Source organism: Sphaerodactylus townsendi, linkage group LG17 (assembly GCF_021028975.2).
Source record: "Sphaerodactylus townsendi isolate TG3544 linkage group LG17, MPM_Stown_v2.3, whole genome shotgun sequence".
NCBI classification, from domain to species: Eukaryota; Metazoa; Chordata; class Lepidosauria; order Squamata; family Sphaerodactylidae; genus Sphaerodactylus; species Sphaerodactylus townsendi.
In genome coordinates this window covers 5,608,737-5,623,051 of record NC_059441.1, presented here as the reverse complement: position 1 = coordinate 5,623,051, position 14,315 = coordinate 5,608,737, and the positions used below count along the sequence as shown (strand labels likewise).

General features: G+C 55.5%; 1 protein-coding gene across 3 annotated transcripts in view; it reads right to left on the bottom strand.

Moving 5' to 3' along the window:
- Positions 1–14,315, bottom strand: part of SPG11 (SPG11 vesicle trafficking associated, spatacsin) — a 52,434-nt gene that overhangs the window by 6,165 nt on the left and 31,954 nt on the right. For 2 of the 3 annotated variants that reach the window (XM_048481760.1, XM_048481761.1), the window contains exons 27-36: positions 11,753–11,860; positions 10,877–11,039; positions 8,286–8,500; positions 7,119–7,899; positions 6,434–6,576; positions 5,708–5,909; positions 5,424–5,561; positions 4,558–4,691; positions 2,573–2,680; positions 477–645 (exon numbers count right to left, since the gene is read on the bottom strand). In XM_048481760.1, the coding sequence (XP_048337717.1) occupies positions 477–645; positions 2,573–2,680; positions 4,558–4,691; positions 5,424–5,561; positions 5,708–5,909; positions 6,434–6,576; positions 7,119–7,899; positions 8,286–8,500; positions 10,877–11,039; positions 11,753–11,860 (2,161 nt within the window). Of the gene's footprint in view, positions 1–476; positions 646–2,526; positions 2,681–4,557; positions 4,692–5,423; positions 5,562–5,707; positions 5,910–6,433; positions 6,577–7,118; positions 7,900–8,285; positions 8,501–10,876; positions 11,040–11,752; positions 11,861–14,315 lie in introns of those variants that run through there. The other variant, XM_048481762.1, reaches the window with a different exon arrangement.

Here is a 14,315-nt window from a genome sequence, read left to right as displayed (position 1 = left end):
GTCTGCAAACTGGACCCCTGCCCATCTCGACGGGGAAAAAGGGAGCGTGCCGGCAAAAGGCATGGCTGCTGGAGGGGATTTCCTTCAGAAATACCTTTGGGGAAAGAAAACGTGGCCAGTTCGGGCCTCGTGCCTTTTCTCCCGTTTCTGGACGAGGCAACCAAGTTGGCGGCAGCAAAGCAGATGCAGGGATAAGTGGGTGAAACTTCTGCCTGCCCTCTGCTAGCCTCACTGGAAGCCCCCACAGTCCCAAACCCAATTCTAAGCTGGAAGCCGGCAGCAGAGGAATCCACTTGCTCTTCCGAGTCCTCTCATTTGGCCCCAAATGCCAGACACCCGGCTCCCTTGGCAGAAGGAACACCTGAAATCTCTCCTGCTGCTCATTGCTAGACCTCCTCCTCCTCCTCCCTCCGCGAGAGGGCTCTTGGGCCCAGCCGGCTTAGTCATGTGCCCCGCCAGGCCCAGCAGCCGCTTACCCCAGGGCTGAGACTCGATGAGCTTCAGCTGGACGTTAGCCGCCGCCTCGTGGTTCTCGCCAATCTCCCGGCACATGCTGAAGCAGAGGGCGATCATGTTGTGCTTCTCGCTGTCTCCGGGGCGGCAGCGCTTGATGTAGTCCAGCAGGGCCGTCTTGAGAGTGCCGCTCTGGCGAGAGAGGAAAGGCTGCGGCATCAGGCAGGGAACGGCCGGCCGGCAGCACCGGCTCGTGGGGGGCTCACGCCAGCGGCCGCTCAGAGCATCCCTTTCCAAAGACTGAGGAGAAACCACTCTGGGGGGCAGGAACCACATTTCCTTGTGGAGGCCAGGAGCACTCACTCAGCGGCTCGCAGAGGGTCACGGCCGCACAACCAGAAGAACGGTGTTTCCTTCTGTCCCTGGCATGAGGTCTACAGCACACGGAGGCTGGCCGCTGACCCCTTTCCGTGGGGGCTGCAGTCCCGAGGAAAGAACCACCTGCCAACCACCAGCCCCACTGCGCAAGGCCCTGGACCCCTCTCCTGAAAAGGGGGCAAGAGCCTGTGGCGGGTGGTCTCCAGTCCCACCCCCCAGGCAGCCCAGCAAACCCCCTGCTCAAGGAGGAGAGAGCCACTAAGCAGCATCAGCCAATGAGAGGATGCAGAACCCTGGGCAGGGGGAGTTGGGGGGAGGGACATGTGTCCATTGCCTCCAATGGGGCTGGGTGAAGTGACAGAGGAGGAGGAGGAGGAGGAGGAGGAGGAGGAGGAGGAGGAGAAGGAGAAGAAGAAGAAGAAGAAGAGGAGGAGGAGGAGGAGGAGGAGTTTGGATTTATATCCCCCCTTTCTTTCCTGCAGGAGACTCAAAGGGGCTGACAATCTCCTTGCCCTTCCCCCCTCACAACAAACACCCTGTGAGGTAGGTGGGGCTGAGAGAGCTCCCAGAAGCTGTGACTAGCCCAAGGTCACCCAGCTGGCGTGTGTGGGAGTGCACAGGCTAATCTGAATTCCCCAGATAAGCCTCCACAGCTCAGGCGGCAGAGCTGGGAATCAAACCCGGTTCCTCCAGATTAGATACACGAGCTCTTAACCTCCTACGCCACTGCAGGCGTAGGGAAACTACCACATTAGGTAGTTAAGGCTTCCCTCGGTGAAGGGGAAGAACTCAGACCTGTACAGGATGGGTACCCAGGACTCAGTGGCCAATAGCAAAGCAGGAACAGTCCGGGGGAAACAGCAGGCGAGGGACTAGTGCGGCGGTTGAGAGAAACAGCCCCAAGATAAGCTGACCCTGTTTCTCAGTGTTGAGATTCTTGGGTTTATTTATTTTGACAAAAACAACTGCAGTTCAGGGCAACCAGTGCAGGTGAGGGGCTGTCACGGATCGAAAGCAGATTTCTGCTGTCCTTTGCTGTCAACCCCCCATATCTGGTGACAGTCCTGGCCTAAAGAAAACACAACGGACTCATCTTCTTGTGTTGTTAAAGGAAGGAAGGTGTCGGTGTGAATCACTCCAGGAGAAGGCAGCCAGGGGATATTTGGAGGTGGGGGGGGAGCAGAATCAGCCAAAGTTGCCTGAGATTCCTAGTCTACCTGCCTGTCACAGCAGCTCGTAACTCAGGACAGTTATTTGTCAACACTGCCTCAATGACCACTCACAACTCATGTCACGGGAGGGTGTGATGGGGTGTCGAGGGGAGTGCTTGGCCATCACAGGAAGTGCCCCCCTGGAGAATAATGCTCAGAAGAGCCACGTGTGGCTGCTGGGCCACTGTGCAGGGACCACTGAGAGGGACGGAGGGAGGAGCTAAAGAGGTTCTGGGGTCTGACATGAAAACGGGCAGAGAGGAGGGATTTCCACAGACTCTTAAAACAGCAAAGTCATTTTAGTGGCCTGAAACTGTGACCAGCAAACATAAACCAGCCAGAGAAACAGAACTGGACGCTCTGCGCCCCCCCCCCCCCAGGACCACTTGGGGGTCATCTGAGTGAGTTCAGCGTTTCACCAGCTGAAAATCAGGATCTTCCCCTTATTGGGCTGGAACATGACACCCCCCCCCCACCCACTCACAGGCTCTGTGTCCTGGGGAGGGCTGGGCTGTGCTTCTGGTACCCACCGGGTCCAATTTCTTCCTCATCAGCACTTCGAAATAATGCTTCTCGTGCAGGAGGTCGAAGATGTACGTCATCTCATTGTATCTGCCAATTCCGGTGAGAAGACGAACCTTGGAAAGGAGAACAGCCCATGAATCAGTTTGGGGGGAGAAGGAGGAGGAGGAAGAGGAGGAGGAGGAGGAGGAGAGGGCTCGTCAGATGGTAGAACTGAGCGCTTTGGAGTGTCGTGAGCCCACCTGCCAACCCTTCTCGGATGACGGAGAGACGGAGGAAGCCGGCCCCAACCCTTGGAGGCCGCAGGAACACCCACCAGACAAGGTAGACAGAAGGGGAGTCCCCGGATGAAGTCAGCTTGCCACGCCTTCAGTCTCACAGCACAGCAGTGACTCCCCCCCCGGGGGGGTGGCCAGAGGAGCTGGGCTTGGAGGGAGGCTGCACAGTCCTCTTGGGACCTAGCCCCCACCCGCCTGTGGGCTTGAGGGAAGAGCGGAACCTGTCTGGGCAGGGCGGAGGAATGGCAGCCCCCGCTCCCGATCAGGGTTCCCCTGATAAAACAGGCCAGAGCAGAATGAGCCAGCGTAAAAGGAGCTTGCCTGCCCCCCCCCCTCGTGCAGCTGCTGGTGCCCTGCAGAATGCTGCATGTTTGGCCTTAGGCTGGATCAGGACTTGGTTTCTGGTGCTCTCTGGATTTGCTCCCCTGTTTTGGTGCTTGAGCTCCTGACTGCTTGTCTGCTGACCCTGGACTGTGCCTTGGACTAAGCTTGATGCCTGTTGCCAGGGTAACCTGGGGAGGGGGGAGAGGGAAGCAGGAGCCCCACCCCTTTTGCCTGGGAAGCACCATTTGCTGGAGTGACAGGTGGGGGTGGGCCCGGGCAGGAGGGGAACAGCTGGGAGCCAGAACTCCACCAACTTCTAGGGCAGGCAGGCAAAGAACTGAGCCCGTTGCAAACAGGAAGTTAAGACCATTCAGGTCTCCTCACTGAGCACACTGAGTCTAGGGTAGGGGTCTGCAACCTGTGGCTCTCCAGATGTTCATGGACTACAAATCCCATCAGCCAATTGGCCATGGTGGCGGGGGCTGATGGGAATTGTAGTCCATGAACATCTGGAGAGCCACAGGTTGCAGACCCTGGTCTAGGGAAGTGATAGCGAACCTTTTCGAGGCCGAGTGCCCAAATTGCAACCCAAAACCCACTTATTTATCGCAAAGTGCCAACATGGCAACTTAACCTGAATACTGAGGTTTTAGTTTAGAAAAAACGGTTGGCTCCGAGGCGTGCATTACTCAGGAGTAAGCTTGGTGGTAGTCAGTGGCTTTGCTTTGAAGCAACCGTGCAACTCTTCCAACGGGTGAATCAGGACCCTAGGAGGGTTTACTCAGAAGCAAGCCCTATTGCCGAGCTTACTCCCAGGTAAAGGATCGTGACTTCTTAGTTCCTTTTGCATGAAAATCAAGTGGGGTTTAACAGCGCTTAAAAGGGTTACCTACACTGCTTCCCCAAAACTAGGTCTTAGGTTTAATGCTAATAATCGAGCCTAGAGGCCCAGGCCAGCCTAGATGTGTGTGTGTGGGGGGGGCTCTTGCTTTTTGCTGCCGCGCTCCACAGAGAGGGTTTCTGAATGCCACCTCTGGCACCCATGCCATAGCATGGGATTTCGCCACCGCAGTCTGAAGTCTAGGGTAGGAACCTGCGGCTCTCCAGATGTTCAGGAACTACAATTCCCATCAGCCCCTACCAGCATGGCCAATTGGCCATGCTGACAGAGGCTGATGGGAATTGTAGTTCCTGAACATCTGGAGAGCCGCAGGTTCCCTACCCCTGGTCTAGGGGGACGGGGTCACTTCCAAAACCAAAAAAGCTACATGTCATCAGAGCAAAACATACTAGAACCGCCTTCCGAGGCCAGGCCCGAGGCTTTCTCACAGCGTTCTCCAGGCTGCCCCCACCCCACCCTTCTCCACAGTCAGGACGGAGCACCTACATACCATCAGACCGTACTTTTCATTGGGAGCCAAATGTTCATCGGTGAGCAGCCGGGCAGCTTGAAGGACACGAGTGATCCCTTCCATATGGCAGGTCAGGCTGAAGCACTGGTGGGCCACAATCAGCAGCTCTGTGGCTAAGGAAGGCGAGAGGGCCGCCCATCAGCCGGAGGCAACTTCCCCCTTCACTGCAGGTGGCCAAAAGGCCCTCGGGGGCAGCTTCAGCACAATGGGGAAAGCTGCAGGGGAAGAGGCTTGGAGCTGCTCAGCGACCCAAAGGGCTCACTCTAGGGCCGTGGTGGCGAACCTTTGGCACTCCAGTTGTTATGGACTACAATTCCCATCAGCCCCTGCCAGCATGGCCAATTGATGGGCTGATGGGAATTGCAGTCCATAACATCTGGAGTGCCAAAGGTTCGCCACCATGGCTCTAGGGGATCCTTTCCCTACCCGGTTCCCAGCCCTTGGGACTTCTGCGCAGAAAAGACGGCTCTAGCTTACACATTACAAAAGAGCTCTAGGGAGAAAAGGAAATCTCAGTGAATGTCTAGGGCAGCCCATGAGCTGAGCCGTCCACAAAGCCATCTCTGGCTCCCCAGCAACACACCCCTGTTGTTACAGTGACGTCCTTTTTTAATAAAAGAGTACGCAAAGAGAAGAAACCAAAGACAGACTCTCCTCCATGAGGGTGTTTGGATGGCTGGTTCTGCCACGGTCGCTTGGAAGTTTAGCTCAGCAAACCGAACAGGACTGGCATCCAAAGGAGGTCAGCTCATGACCCAGTCCTTTAAAGGGGATATTATCTGACTTTAAAGAGTCAAAAGGAATCTTTTCCCTGATCAACGTGGGGTGATGACAGCCAGACTTACTGCAGGCAAGTTCCCCGTGTGGCATGGAAGAAATTCTATCCAGTAGCTTCGTGCCCACCAGAGTGTGGTCCTGGCACAGTTTGGCCAGCTGCAAGAACACCTGGCTCTCCTCTGCCGGATTCAGCATTTGGTTATGCCCTGTTGGCACAAACACACAAACCGTGACAACATAAGGCACCCTCTTCAATAGCCCCAGGGGCAGGCAAGCTCCCCCACACCCCATCCCTCCAAGGCGCTAGGGACAGCTGCAGAGAGCTGAACGCGGCACGGCTGGTCCCCCCCACCTCCTTCTCCTTGCGACCAGACCAGCAGCTCCCGCACGACCTCCTCGGCCACCAGCTCGGCCACCAGCTCCGGCTCCAGCCCCTGGGTGGTGATGAAGGCCTGTGCCCTTCGGCACCTGTCTGGCTGCTGAGATGACAAGAGGGCGCGGAGCAGCTTTCGAGAGTCCCGGGCAGAGATGTCGCTGAACGAGCAGCCGAGCTCCTGGGCAGGGGGAAGGAGAAGAAGAGAGGTCACCTTGCTGGGGGAGCCCCTCCCCTGCAGACAGAGGCGTAGCCCGGGGCACATACTGTGCCTGGGGCGCGCTCTGTGTACTCATCCCCCCCACTTATCTTACTTCAGCCTGAAAGTGGAGGCTGGAAAAAGCAGCCTGTTCACTTGAGGCTGAAAAAGGCCTGGTGGGAACTACACTTCCCAAGAGACCTTGGAGCTCGCAAGGTCTCATGGGAAGAGTAGTTTCCACCAGGCCTTTTTCAGCCTCAAGTGAACAGGTCGCTCTTCCAGCCTCCACTTTCAGGCTGAACTAAGATCAGTGTGAAAACAGGGGAGGGGGGTAATTTTCCGGGGGGGGGGGGTTTCCCCGGTATGCGCCTGGTGCAATGTGCATGCCCCTGCCCCCCTTGGTAGCTCTGCCTCTCCCTGCAGAAGCCTCCCAGTGTCCTCCCCCTCCTCTTTCTCTCCACTGCAGTACGAGGCCAGCCCCTCCCCAGTTCCAGGCAGGGGTGTACCTTGGACAGTTCATAGAGGCAGATGACCTGCCGGCAGTAGTTGCGCCCGTGCACGCACGCGGCAGTCAGGGCCTGCAGACTGTCCACGACCTTATCGTCTGAACACGGAGCTCCCATAAAGGACCAGGACTCCCGGCTTGAGGCTGGAACCAAAATCAACACTCAGAGCAGCAAGGAACAAACGCGCCCAAAGGATAGGCCCCCAGGCGGCAAACCTCCCAGAGCCCCAGGGGGGAAGGGGGCAGCTGTGGCGGGATGCGATTCTGCTGCCCATTGAAAGTGCAGCTGATGAACAGCTCAAACAGTGTTGGAAGGATCAAGCAGCCGTCCTCAAAAAGATATGAAGGGCTGCAAACCTGACCCAAGAACTCAGAAATGGAAAACTCTACAGTAGCCAGGATGGGAAGAAGCAAACCTCCCCTCGTGGTCAGCGCTGCATGTCAAACCCTCCCCTGCCCCCCGCAACCAGAGAAAGCCAATTCTATGAAAAAGAGAGGGATGTATGGCTAGCCCAGGGGTCTGCAACCTGTGGCTCTCCGTGGACTACAATTCCCATCAGCCCCTGCCAGCATGGCAGGGTTTGATGGGAATTGTAGTCCACGAACATCTGGAGAACCACAGGTTGCAGACCCCTGGGCTAGCCCAAATCTCCACTCATCCAATGCACTCAATGGGCGCCTCTTACTGCGTCGTAGATGCCCGTCCTGAAGGTCCCCATCCTCAGCTTCCTCCTCCTCCTCCTCCACCACCTCCTGCTGGGATTTTTCTCTTGCAGCAAGAACAGCTTGAAGCTCAGGGTGGGAGCAGCTGAGAACAGCTTCCCCGGCAGCCAGGGCTCTGCAGTGCAGGGCCAGCAACACGTCTCGGCTGTAGCAGCTGAAGTACTGGCACACGCGGCTGGCTTCGTGCACCCGCCCCTTGTCTAAAAGGCGCCCAATCAGGAAACTCAGCAGTTCCATGTCAGCGGCCGGGAGGGCGGCCTGCGATGCACCTTGGGAAGGCAGGCCCTCCAGCTGCAGGTACTTGGGAGAGCTGAGGGCAGGCAGCTTGGAGAAGGAGAACTGCTCGGCCAGGGCATCGAAGGACAGTCCGCCGGTCATGGGAATCTCCGGAGAGAACGGGTGCCTGGCCGGCCCAGAAGCCTGGTTCAAGGAATGCTGCGCTATGTGACAAAGCCAGATTTTTCTCTCGAGCGCCTCCAGTTCATTCAGTGGAACTGGGTCGCTGCTGGCCAGCCAGTGGCCGGCCAAGGTGAGCAGAAGCCGCCGCTCCTGCACGGCAGACATCCTCTCGGTGTCCGAGGGCTCAGATACAGCATCTGCCTGAGCAGAGAAGAAACTGAAGGCTGTTCGGTTGGAAACCGCGCTTCTCGCGAAGTTCTCGTGGCAGCTCTTCCAGAACTCAGCCCTCGCCTGCTTCTGAGGCCAGTGGCCAGCCTCCTTCAAGAGATTGAGCTTCTGCAGCATCTGCAAAGCACATGAAGGAAGAAGGAGAAGACGATTTTCAGTCAAGGAACAGTGAAAATCTACATGGAAAATTGGAGTGCACAAAAACGAGGGGGGGGGGACTGGTGAAGTGGCCGGGCACTGATTAAAGCAGGGGCTGATGGGATTTGTAGTCCATGAACATCTGGACAGCCGCAGGTTGCAGACCCCTGGACTAAAGGTACCCTCTGTTGCCTCACCTTCCGATGGCCAAAGGGAACAATTTGCTGAACTATGATCCTCACGCACACACACAAGCATGCACATCTAAAGGAAAGGGAAAGCAACACGCTCCTTCTGCAGGGAAATGCAGCCATCCAAACAGAAGGGAGGACATTCCGAAGCATCCCTGAGAGGATCCAGCTTACCTCTTGGACAACAATGTGGTCCACGGGCAGCCCAGCCATTTCGGCCACCGCCTGCGCCACGGAGAACCAGCTCCTCTCCTGAAGCTGCTCCAGAATTCTTGCGCATTCGTTCGAGAAATTCTCAGGAGTGTAACTGCTTAGAAGGGCACGGCTGATTGAGATCGACGAGTCCTTCAAGATCCAGCAGAGGCCGCTCAGCTTCTTCATGTCTGGCCCTGGGTCCGACAGAGAGCGCACACAGACAGACAGTGGGAGGTGACGCCTTCAGAAACCACGCCAACTGGCAGCCAACGCCCACTGTGAGAGGGGTGTGTGTGTGTGTGAGTGTGTGTGTGTGAGTGAGTGAGTGAGTGAGTGAGTGATGAGGAACAGAGAGAGAAAGGGAGCGAGCCCAGCAACTGGCTTTCTGGCAAGCTATTTGGAGAATTTTGAATGTGTGTTTTAAGAAATGGTCCATCTTTGCTGACCAACCAAACATCTGCTGGTCTCCAGCCCCCGAGGGAAAAAAGAGTTGGAATTACCTTTAACTGTTGTTCATCAAGTGGCCTTCTGTGCAGGCACATATCGGAACTGTGCTCACGCAGGCCAGCCACAGAGAAAACCACATTCCAAGCTTCTACAGTGACCCTCACGAGGACAACCTCCCTCCCTAAAGCAGTCCACAGCAGGGAGAGGAGGGAGGGAGGGGCGTGTGCCTGCACAGAAGACCACTCAATGAAGCGCCACCCTGCTTTTCATCTTTGTGGCTTCTGTGCAGTCCCACGTGGGAGAATAGCAAGTGGTTTACTGGGGAGGTGGGTGTGGCTGCTTCAGCAAAGTAATGTTTTCAACATTGCTTTGCCCGCAGCTGCCTCCATCCTCACATCAAGGGAGTAATACTGGCTAAAGGTCCACTAACTGAACCAAGTCGGAGCCTACCAAGTCCACGCCCAATGCAGCTGACCGCCACTGATGCAGCCTGTGCTCTATTTGAATGGGCCTGAAGCCCCACAAGACCAGGAACGTTTGCTTTGCCGTGGCTGCTGTCACTCATCTTGGTAACATCTGAGACGAAGTTCATCTACTATTCTTTGGGCCACTAAAACAAACAGACAGATTTCTGTCCTTCCTAATTTTATATACCGCCTCTCCCCTGAAGGACTTTGGGCGGTGTACAATATTGAGGGACCATTTGCATTGTGACGTTTGGTCTCTGCTCAAAAGGTTGGCCCATCACAAGGTTAACAGCTGAGCTCGTGGCCAGGAGAGAGGACGCTCTTTGAGAGTTATTGTAGAAGCTTGGAAAACAGTTTCCTCGGTGGCTGGCTGGCCGGCTGGCCGATGTGAGTCCAGTTCCCGTGTGGGACGGCACAAAAGCCACAAAGATGAACCAATGGCTCTTTTACAGCTGTCAGTTTGTCAGTCAAAGCTGTCTTGCATTATCTGTTTGGTTTGCAAGAATGTTTCTAATCCATCTCACTACTGAATTCCCCCAAGGTGGCCGCCAAACAGCTAGATTCAAGTCCAGGAGCATCTTAGAGACTAGAAAGATTTGGGGGGCGTCATCTTTCAAGAATCAAAGCTCAGCTGGCACCTGGCAAAAGGAACTTTGACTCTCCAAAGTTCACACTCCCCAAAATCTTGCTGATCTCTAAGATACTTCCAGACTTGTATCTAGCTGTTTACCTTTGTAATCTCCTTCTGCCCAATCGCCTACTCTGAAGTAAGTCAAATTGATTTCAGTGAGACTTTCTCCCTAAAAAACATACATTGAATCTCTTGCATAATAATATATAGCTATGAAAATGTAAGACATTAATTGGGGGAAAGCCTTCTTGTAAAAGTAAACAGTATCTGTACTGGCTGTACTTTTTAAAGACCACAATCACAGTAAAATCAGCTGTTTTAACAGAGACCAACCACCACCACCACCGCAGAATGGCAGCAGATTGGCAGGAGACTGTTCAAAGCAACAGTCATGGAACTGCCAGATATTTCATGTTATAGCCAAAGAAGCAAGAAAATAAAAACCTCTCCCCTGAAAGGGCTGCCTGAAATTCAAATGAGGGGATGCCAACAGGTGTAGGGAGGAAATTCCCCCAGCCAACACAAAGGCGGCAGCCCATCCATAGCCGCTCATCACATCTTGACGTGCCTCTGAAGATGCCAGCCATAGATGCGGGCAAAACATTAGGAGCAAAAGCTACCAGACCACAGCCGTACAGCCCGGAAAACCCACAACAGCCAGTGGATTCCAGCCATAAAAGTCTTCAACGATACTTTAAGCTGCAAACAGAATCTGGGAGTCCACCTTAAAAAACAAATTTACCAGCACCCCATACCTTTGGAACTGTGACTTCAGGGAGACTGGCAACCCCATCAACTCTGAATTATATTGCCCATCAGTAACCCATCACTCCTGACTGGTCCAAGTTTCAGATGACTAGTTCTCCTCCAGCCCAGCCTTTGTTCACACCTCATGCAGACAACGGCTACATGGCAAGCAATTTCCAGAACAAAGCCTTGGCACCCACTCAGCCAAAGGAAGCCCGGGCAGCTGCTTGCCCAGCGGCCAACATTTCAACCAGGAGAAAACAAACGATCCCCCTTACCACGAGGAAGAACGGTGTCGGTATCTGCAAAGATCTGAAGGAGCCTTCGCAACTCGTACTGCGTTCTGCACTGCTGCAGCATTAGCTCCAGAAGAAAGGAAACCTGTTCCTTCAGCCACCAAGCGGGCAGAACAGGAGGCAGCTCTTCATCTGTGGCTTCAAGCTGATGGAAGACAATGCAAAATAAGTCAAGCCCCTGAAGGTCCCCCCCCCCCAACTTGGCTCGTTTAGCTCAGGCCCCTCCGCACGTGCAGAATAATGCACTTTCAAACCACTTTTACAATTGTTTGCAAGTGGAAAACCTACACAGAGATATCCTCCTCCACTGACAGAAAATAAGGTCTTGTCCGTCATTCAGAACAGCAGGCATTAGAAGAGAAGAAGAAGAAGAGTTTGGATTTATATCCCCCCTTTCTCTCCTGTAGGAGACTCAAAGGGGCTGACAATCTCCTTGCCCTTCCCCCCTCACAACAAACACCCTGTGAGGTAGGTGGGGCTGACAGAGCTCCCAGAAGCTGTGACTAGCCCAAGGTCACCCAGCTGGCGTGTGGGAGTGTACAGGCTAATCTGAATTCCCCAGATAAGCCTCCACAGCTCAGGCGGCAGAGCTGGGAATCAAACCCGGTTCCTCCAGATTAGATACACGAGCTCTTAACCTCCTACGCCACTGATGCATTAAAATTAGGAATGGCGAAAACAACCCATGTTTTAAGGAAGAGTTTGTTTCATGTATTTCATTCTGTTTATAGGCTGCGCTTCAAAACAAGGCAAGTTAGACCTCACAGCTAGAAAAACACAAGTCTAGGAAATATTGTAAACGTTACAGATATGAAAAATCTGCACCTTCATAACTACATGTTTAAATGATTCACTTACTTTTGAAAGACTGGCTTGGAGCTCAAGGAGTTTCGTCTGAGCTTTGGGGTAATTTTTGTAGTCCAGGCACAATTCATAAACCTCAAGGGTGGTCAGCAAAGGAGAGTCCTGGAATACAGAAACAGAGCACGGAAATGTACATCAACGTAACTCCCAAGCAAGAGGAACAGTGATTTACAAAATGCTGAATGTTCCATTGCCTCAGGATCTATAACAGTGATGGCGAACCTTTTTGAGACCGAGTGCCCAAACTGCAACCCAAAACCCACTTATTTATTGCAAAGTGCCAACACGGCAATTTAACCTGAATACTGAGGTTTTAGTTTAGAAAAAATGGTTGGCTCCGAGGCGTGCGTTACTCAGGAGTAAGCTTGGTGGTAGTTGGTGGCTTTGCTGTGAAGCAACCGTGCAACTCTTCCACTGGGTGAATCACGACCCTAGGAGGGTTTACTCGGAAGCAAGCCTCATTGCCAGCAACCAAGCTTACTCCCAGGTAAAGGATCACGCTTTAGTTCTTCACATGAAAATCAGTGGGTTTTAACAGTGCTTAACAGGGTTACCTGCACTGCTTCCCCAAAACTTGGTCTTAGGTTTAATGCTAATAATCGAAGCTCCAGCTGCCCCGCCAGCCTAGGGATGTGGGGGCATTCTGTTTGGCGCTGCTGCTCCACAGAGTAGGTTTCCTGAGTGCCACCTCTGGCACCCGTGCCATAGGTTTGCCACCACTGATCTATAAGAATGAACACTGCAGGGAACGGGGCAGAAGAAAGTGTTCACTCAGAATTGAGATGGGGTGGGGAGAGTATTTGGCCTCCAGCTCTTTTGGAGATTTCAATCCATCTTTCCTTGTGTTCTTTTCCTTTCTGGAGGAGGCCTCTTAACTTCAGAAGAACTCCAGAAAACAAGAGCAAGGGAAGGGAAGAGGGCCAAGTGGCCAACTGAAGTAAAGGGGGGGGGATTCCTTGCTGTGGAGGCACAGGGGCCACTGAGCACCAGCTGTGGCAATGAGAGCGACTCCCGTCTTTCAGACGATCCTGGCTGGTGGGTGGAACCACACACAGTAGCCTCATTAAAATCTGTTGGCCAGGATAGCTTACCTGCGAGTGCTGTGTGAAGGCAAAGCACCTGGGTACCTGGTTTTCTTCTTCAGGGATACAAAAAGGTTGCAGTTCATCCTCCGGTCTGGAGTTCCCGCTGCCATCTACGGGACCCACCTTTCCGTCCTATTTCCCCCCCTCTCTGGGAGGGTTTTAATTGGGGTTTTATTGCGTGACGTCATCTTTGTTAATTGGTAATCTTATCACTGTGTTTTAACTGTAATATAAGGGGGTTTGTTTGTATGGGTTGTAAATGGAAATAATGTTGTGCGCCGCCAAAGAAAGAAAGAAAGAAAGAAAGAAAGAAAGCAGGCAGGCACTGGCAGGCAGGCACTGGCAGGCAGGCACTGGCAGGCACTGGCTGGCAGGCAGGCACTGGCTGGCAGGCAGGCACTGGCTGGCAGGCAGGCAGGCACTGGCTGGCTGGCAGGCAGGCAGGCACTGACTGGCTGGCAGGCAGGCAGGCAGGCACTGACTGGCAGGCAGGCAGGCAGGCAGGCAGGCAGGCAGGCAGGCAGGCAGGCAGGCAGGCAGGCAGGCAGGCACTGACTGACTGACTGACTGACTGACTGGCTGGCTGGCTGGCTGGCTGGCTGGCTGGCTGGCTGGCTGGCTGGCTGGCTGGCTGGCTGGCTGGCTGGCTGGCTGGCTGGCTGGCTGGCTGGCTGGCTGGCTGGCTGGCTGGCTGGCTGGCTGGCTGGCTGGCTGGCTGGCTGGCTGGCTGGCTGGCTGGCTGGATGGATGGCTGGCTGGCTGGCTGGCTGGCTGGCTGGCTGGCTGGCTGGCTGGCTGGCTGGCTGGCTGGCTGGCTGGCTGGCTGGCTGGCTGGCTGGCTGGCTGGCTGGCTGGCTGGCTGGCTGGCTGGCTGGCTGGCTGGCTGGCTGGCTGGCTGGCTGGCGGGCTGGCTGGCTGGCTGGCTGGCTGGCTGGCTGGCTGGCTGGCTGGCTGGCTGGCTGGCTGGCTGGCTGGCTGGCTGGCTGGCTGGCTGGCTGGCTGGCTGGCTGGTTGGCTGGCTGGCTGGCTGGCTGGCTGGCTGGTTGGCTGGCTGGCTGGCTGGCTGGCTGGCTGGCTGGCTGGCTGGCTGGCTGGCTGGCTGGCTGGCTGGCTGGCTGGCTGGCTGGCTGGCTGGCTGGCTGGCTGGCTGGCTGGCTGGCTGGCTGGCTGGCTGGCTGGCTGGCTGGGTGGCTGGCTGGCTGGCTGGCTGGGTGGCGGGCTGGCTGGGTGGCTGGCCGCCCGGCTGGCTCGCTGGCTGGCTGGCTGGCTGGCTGGCTGGCTGGCTGGCTGGCTGGCTGGCTGGCTGGCTGGCTGGCTGGCTGGCTGGCTGGCTGGCTGGCTGGCTGGCTGGCTGGCTGGCTGGCTGGCTGGCTGGCTGGCTGGCTGGCTGGCTGGCTGGCTGGCTGGCTGACGGCTGGCTGGCTGGCTGGCTGGCTGGCTGGCTGGCTGGCTGGCTGGCTGGCTGGCTGGCT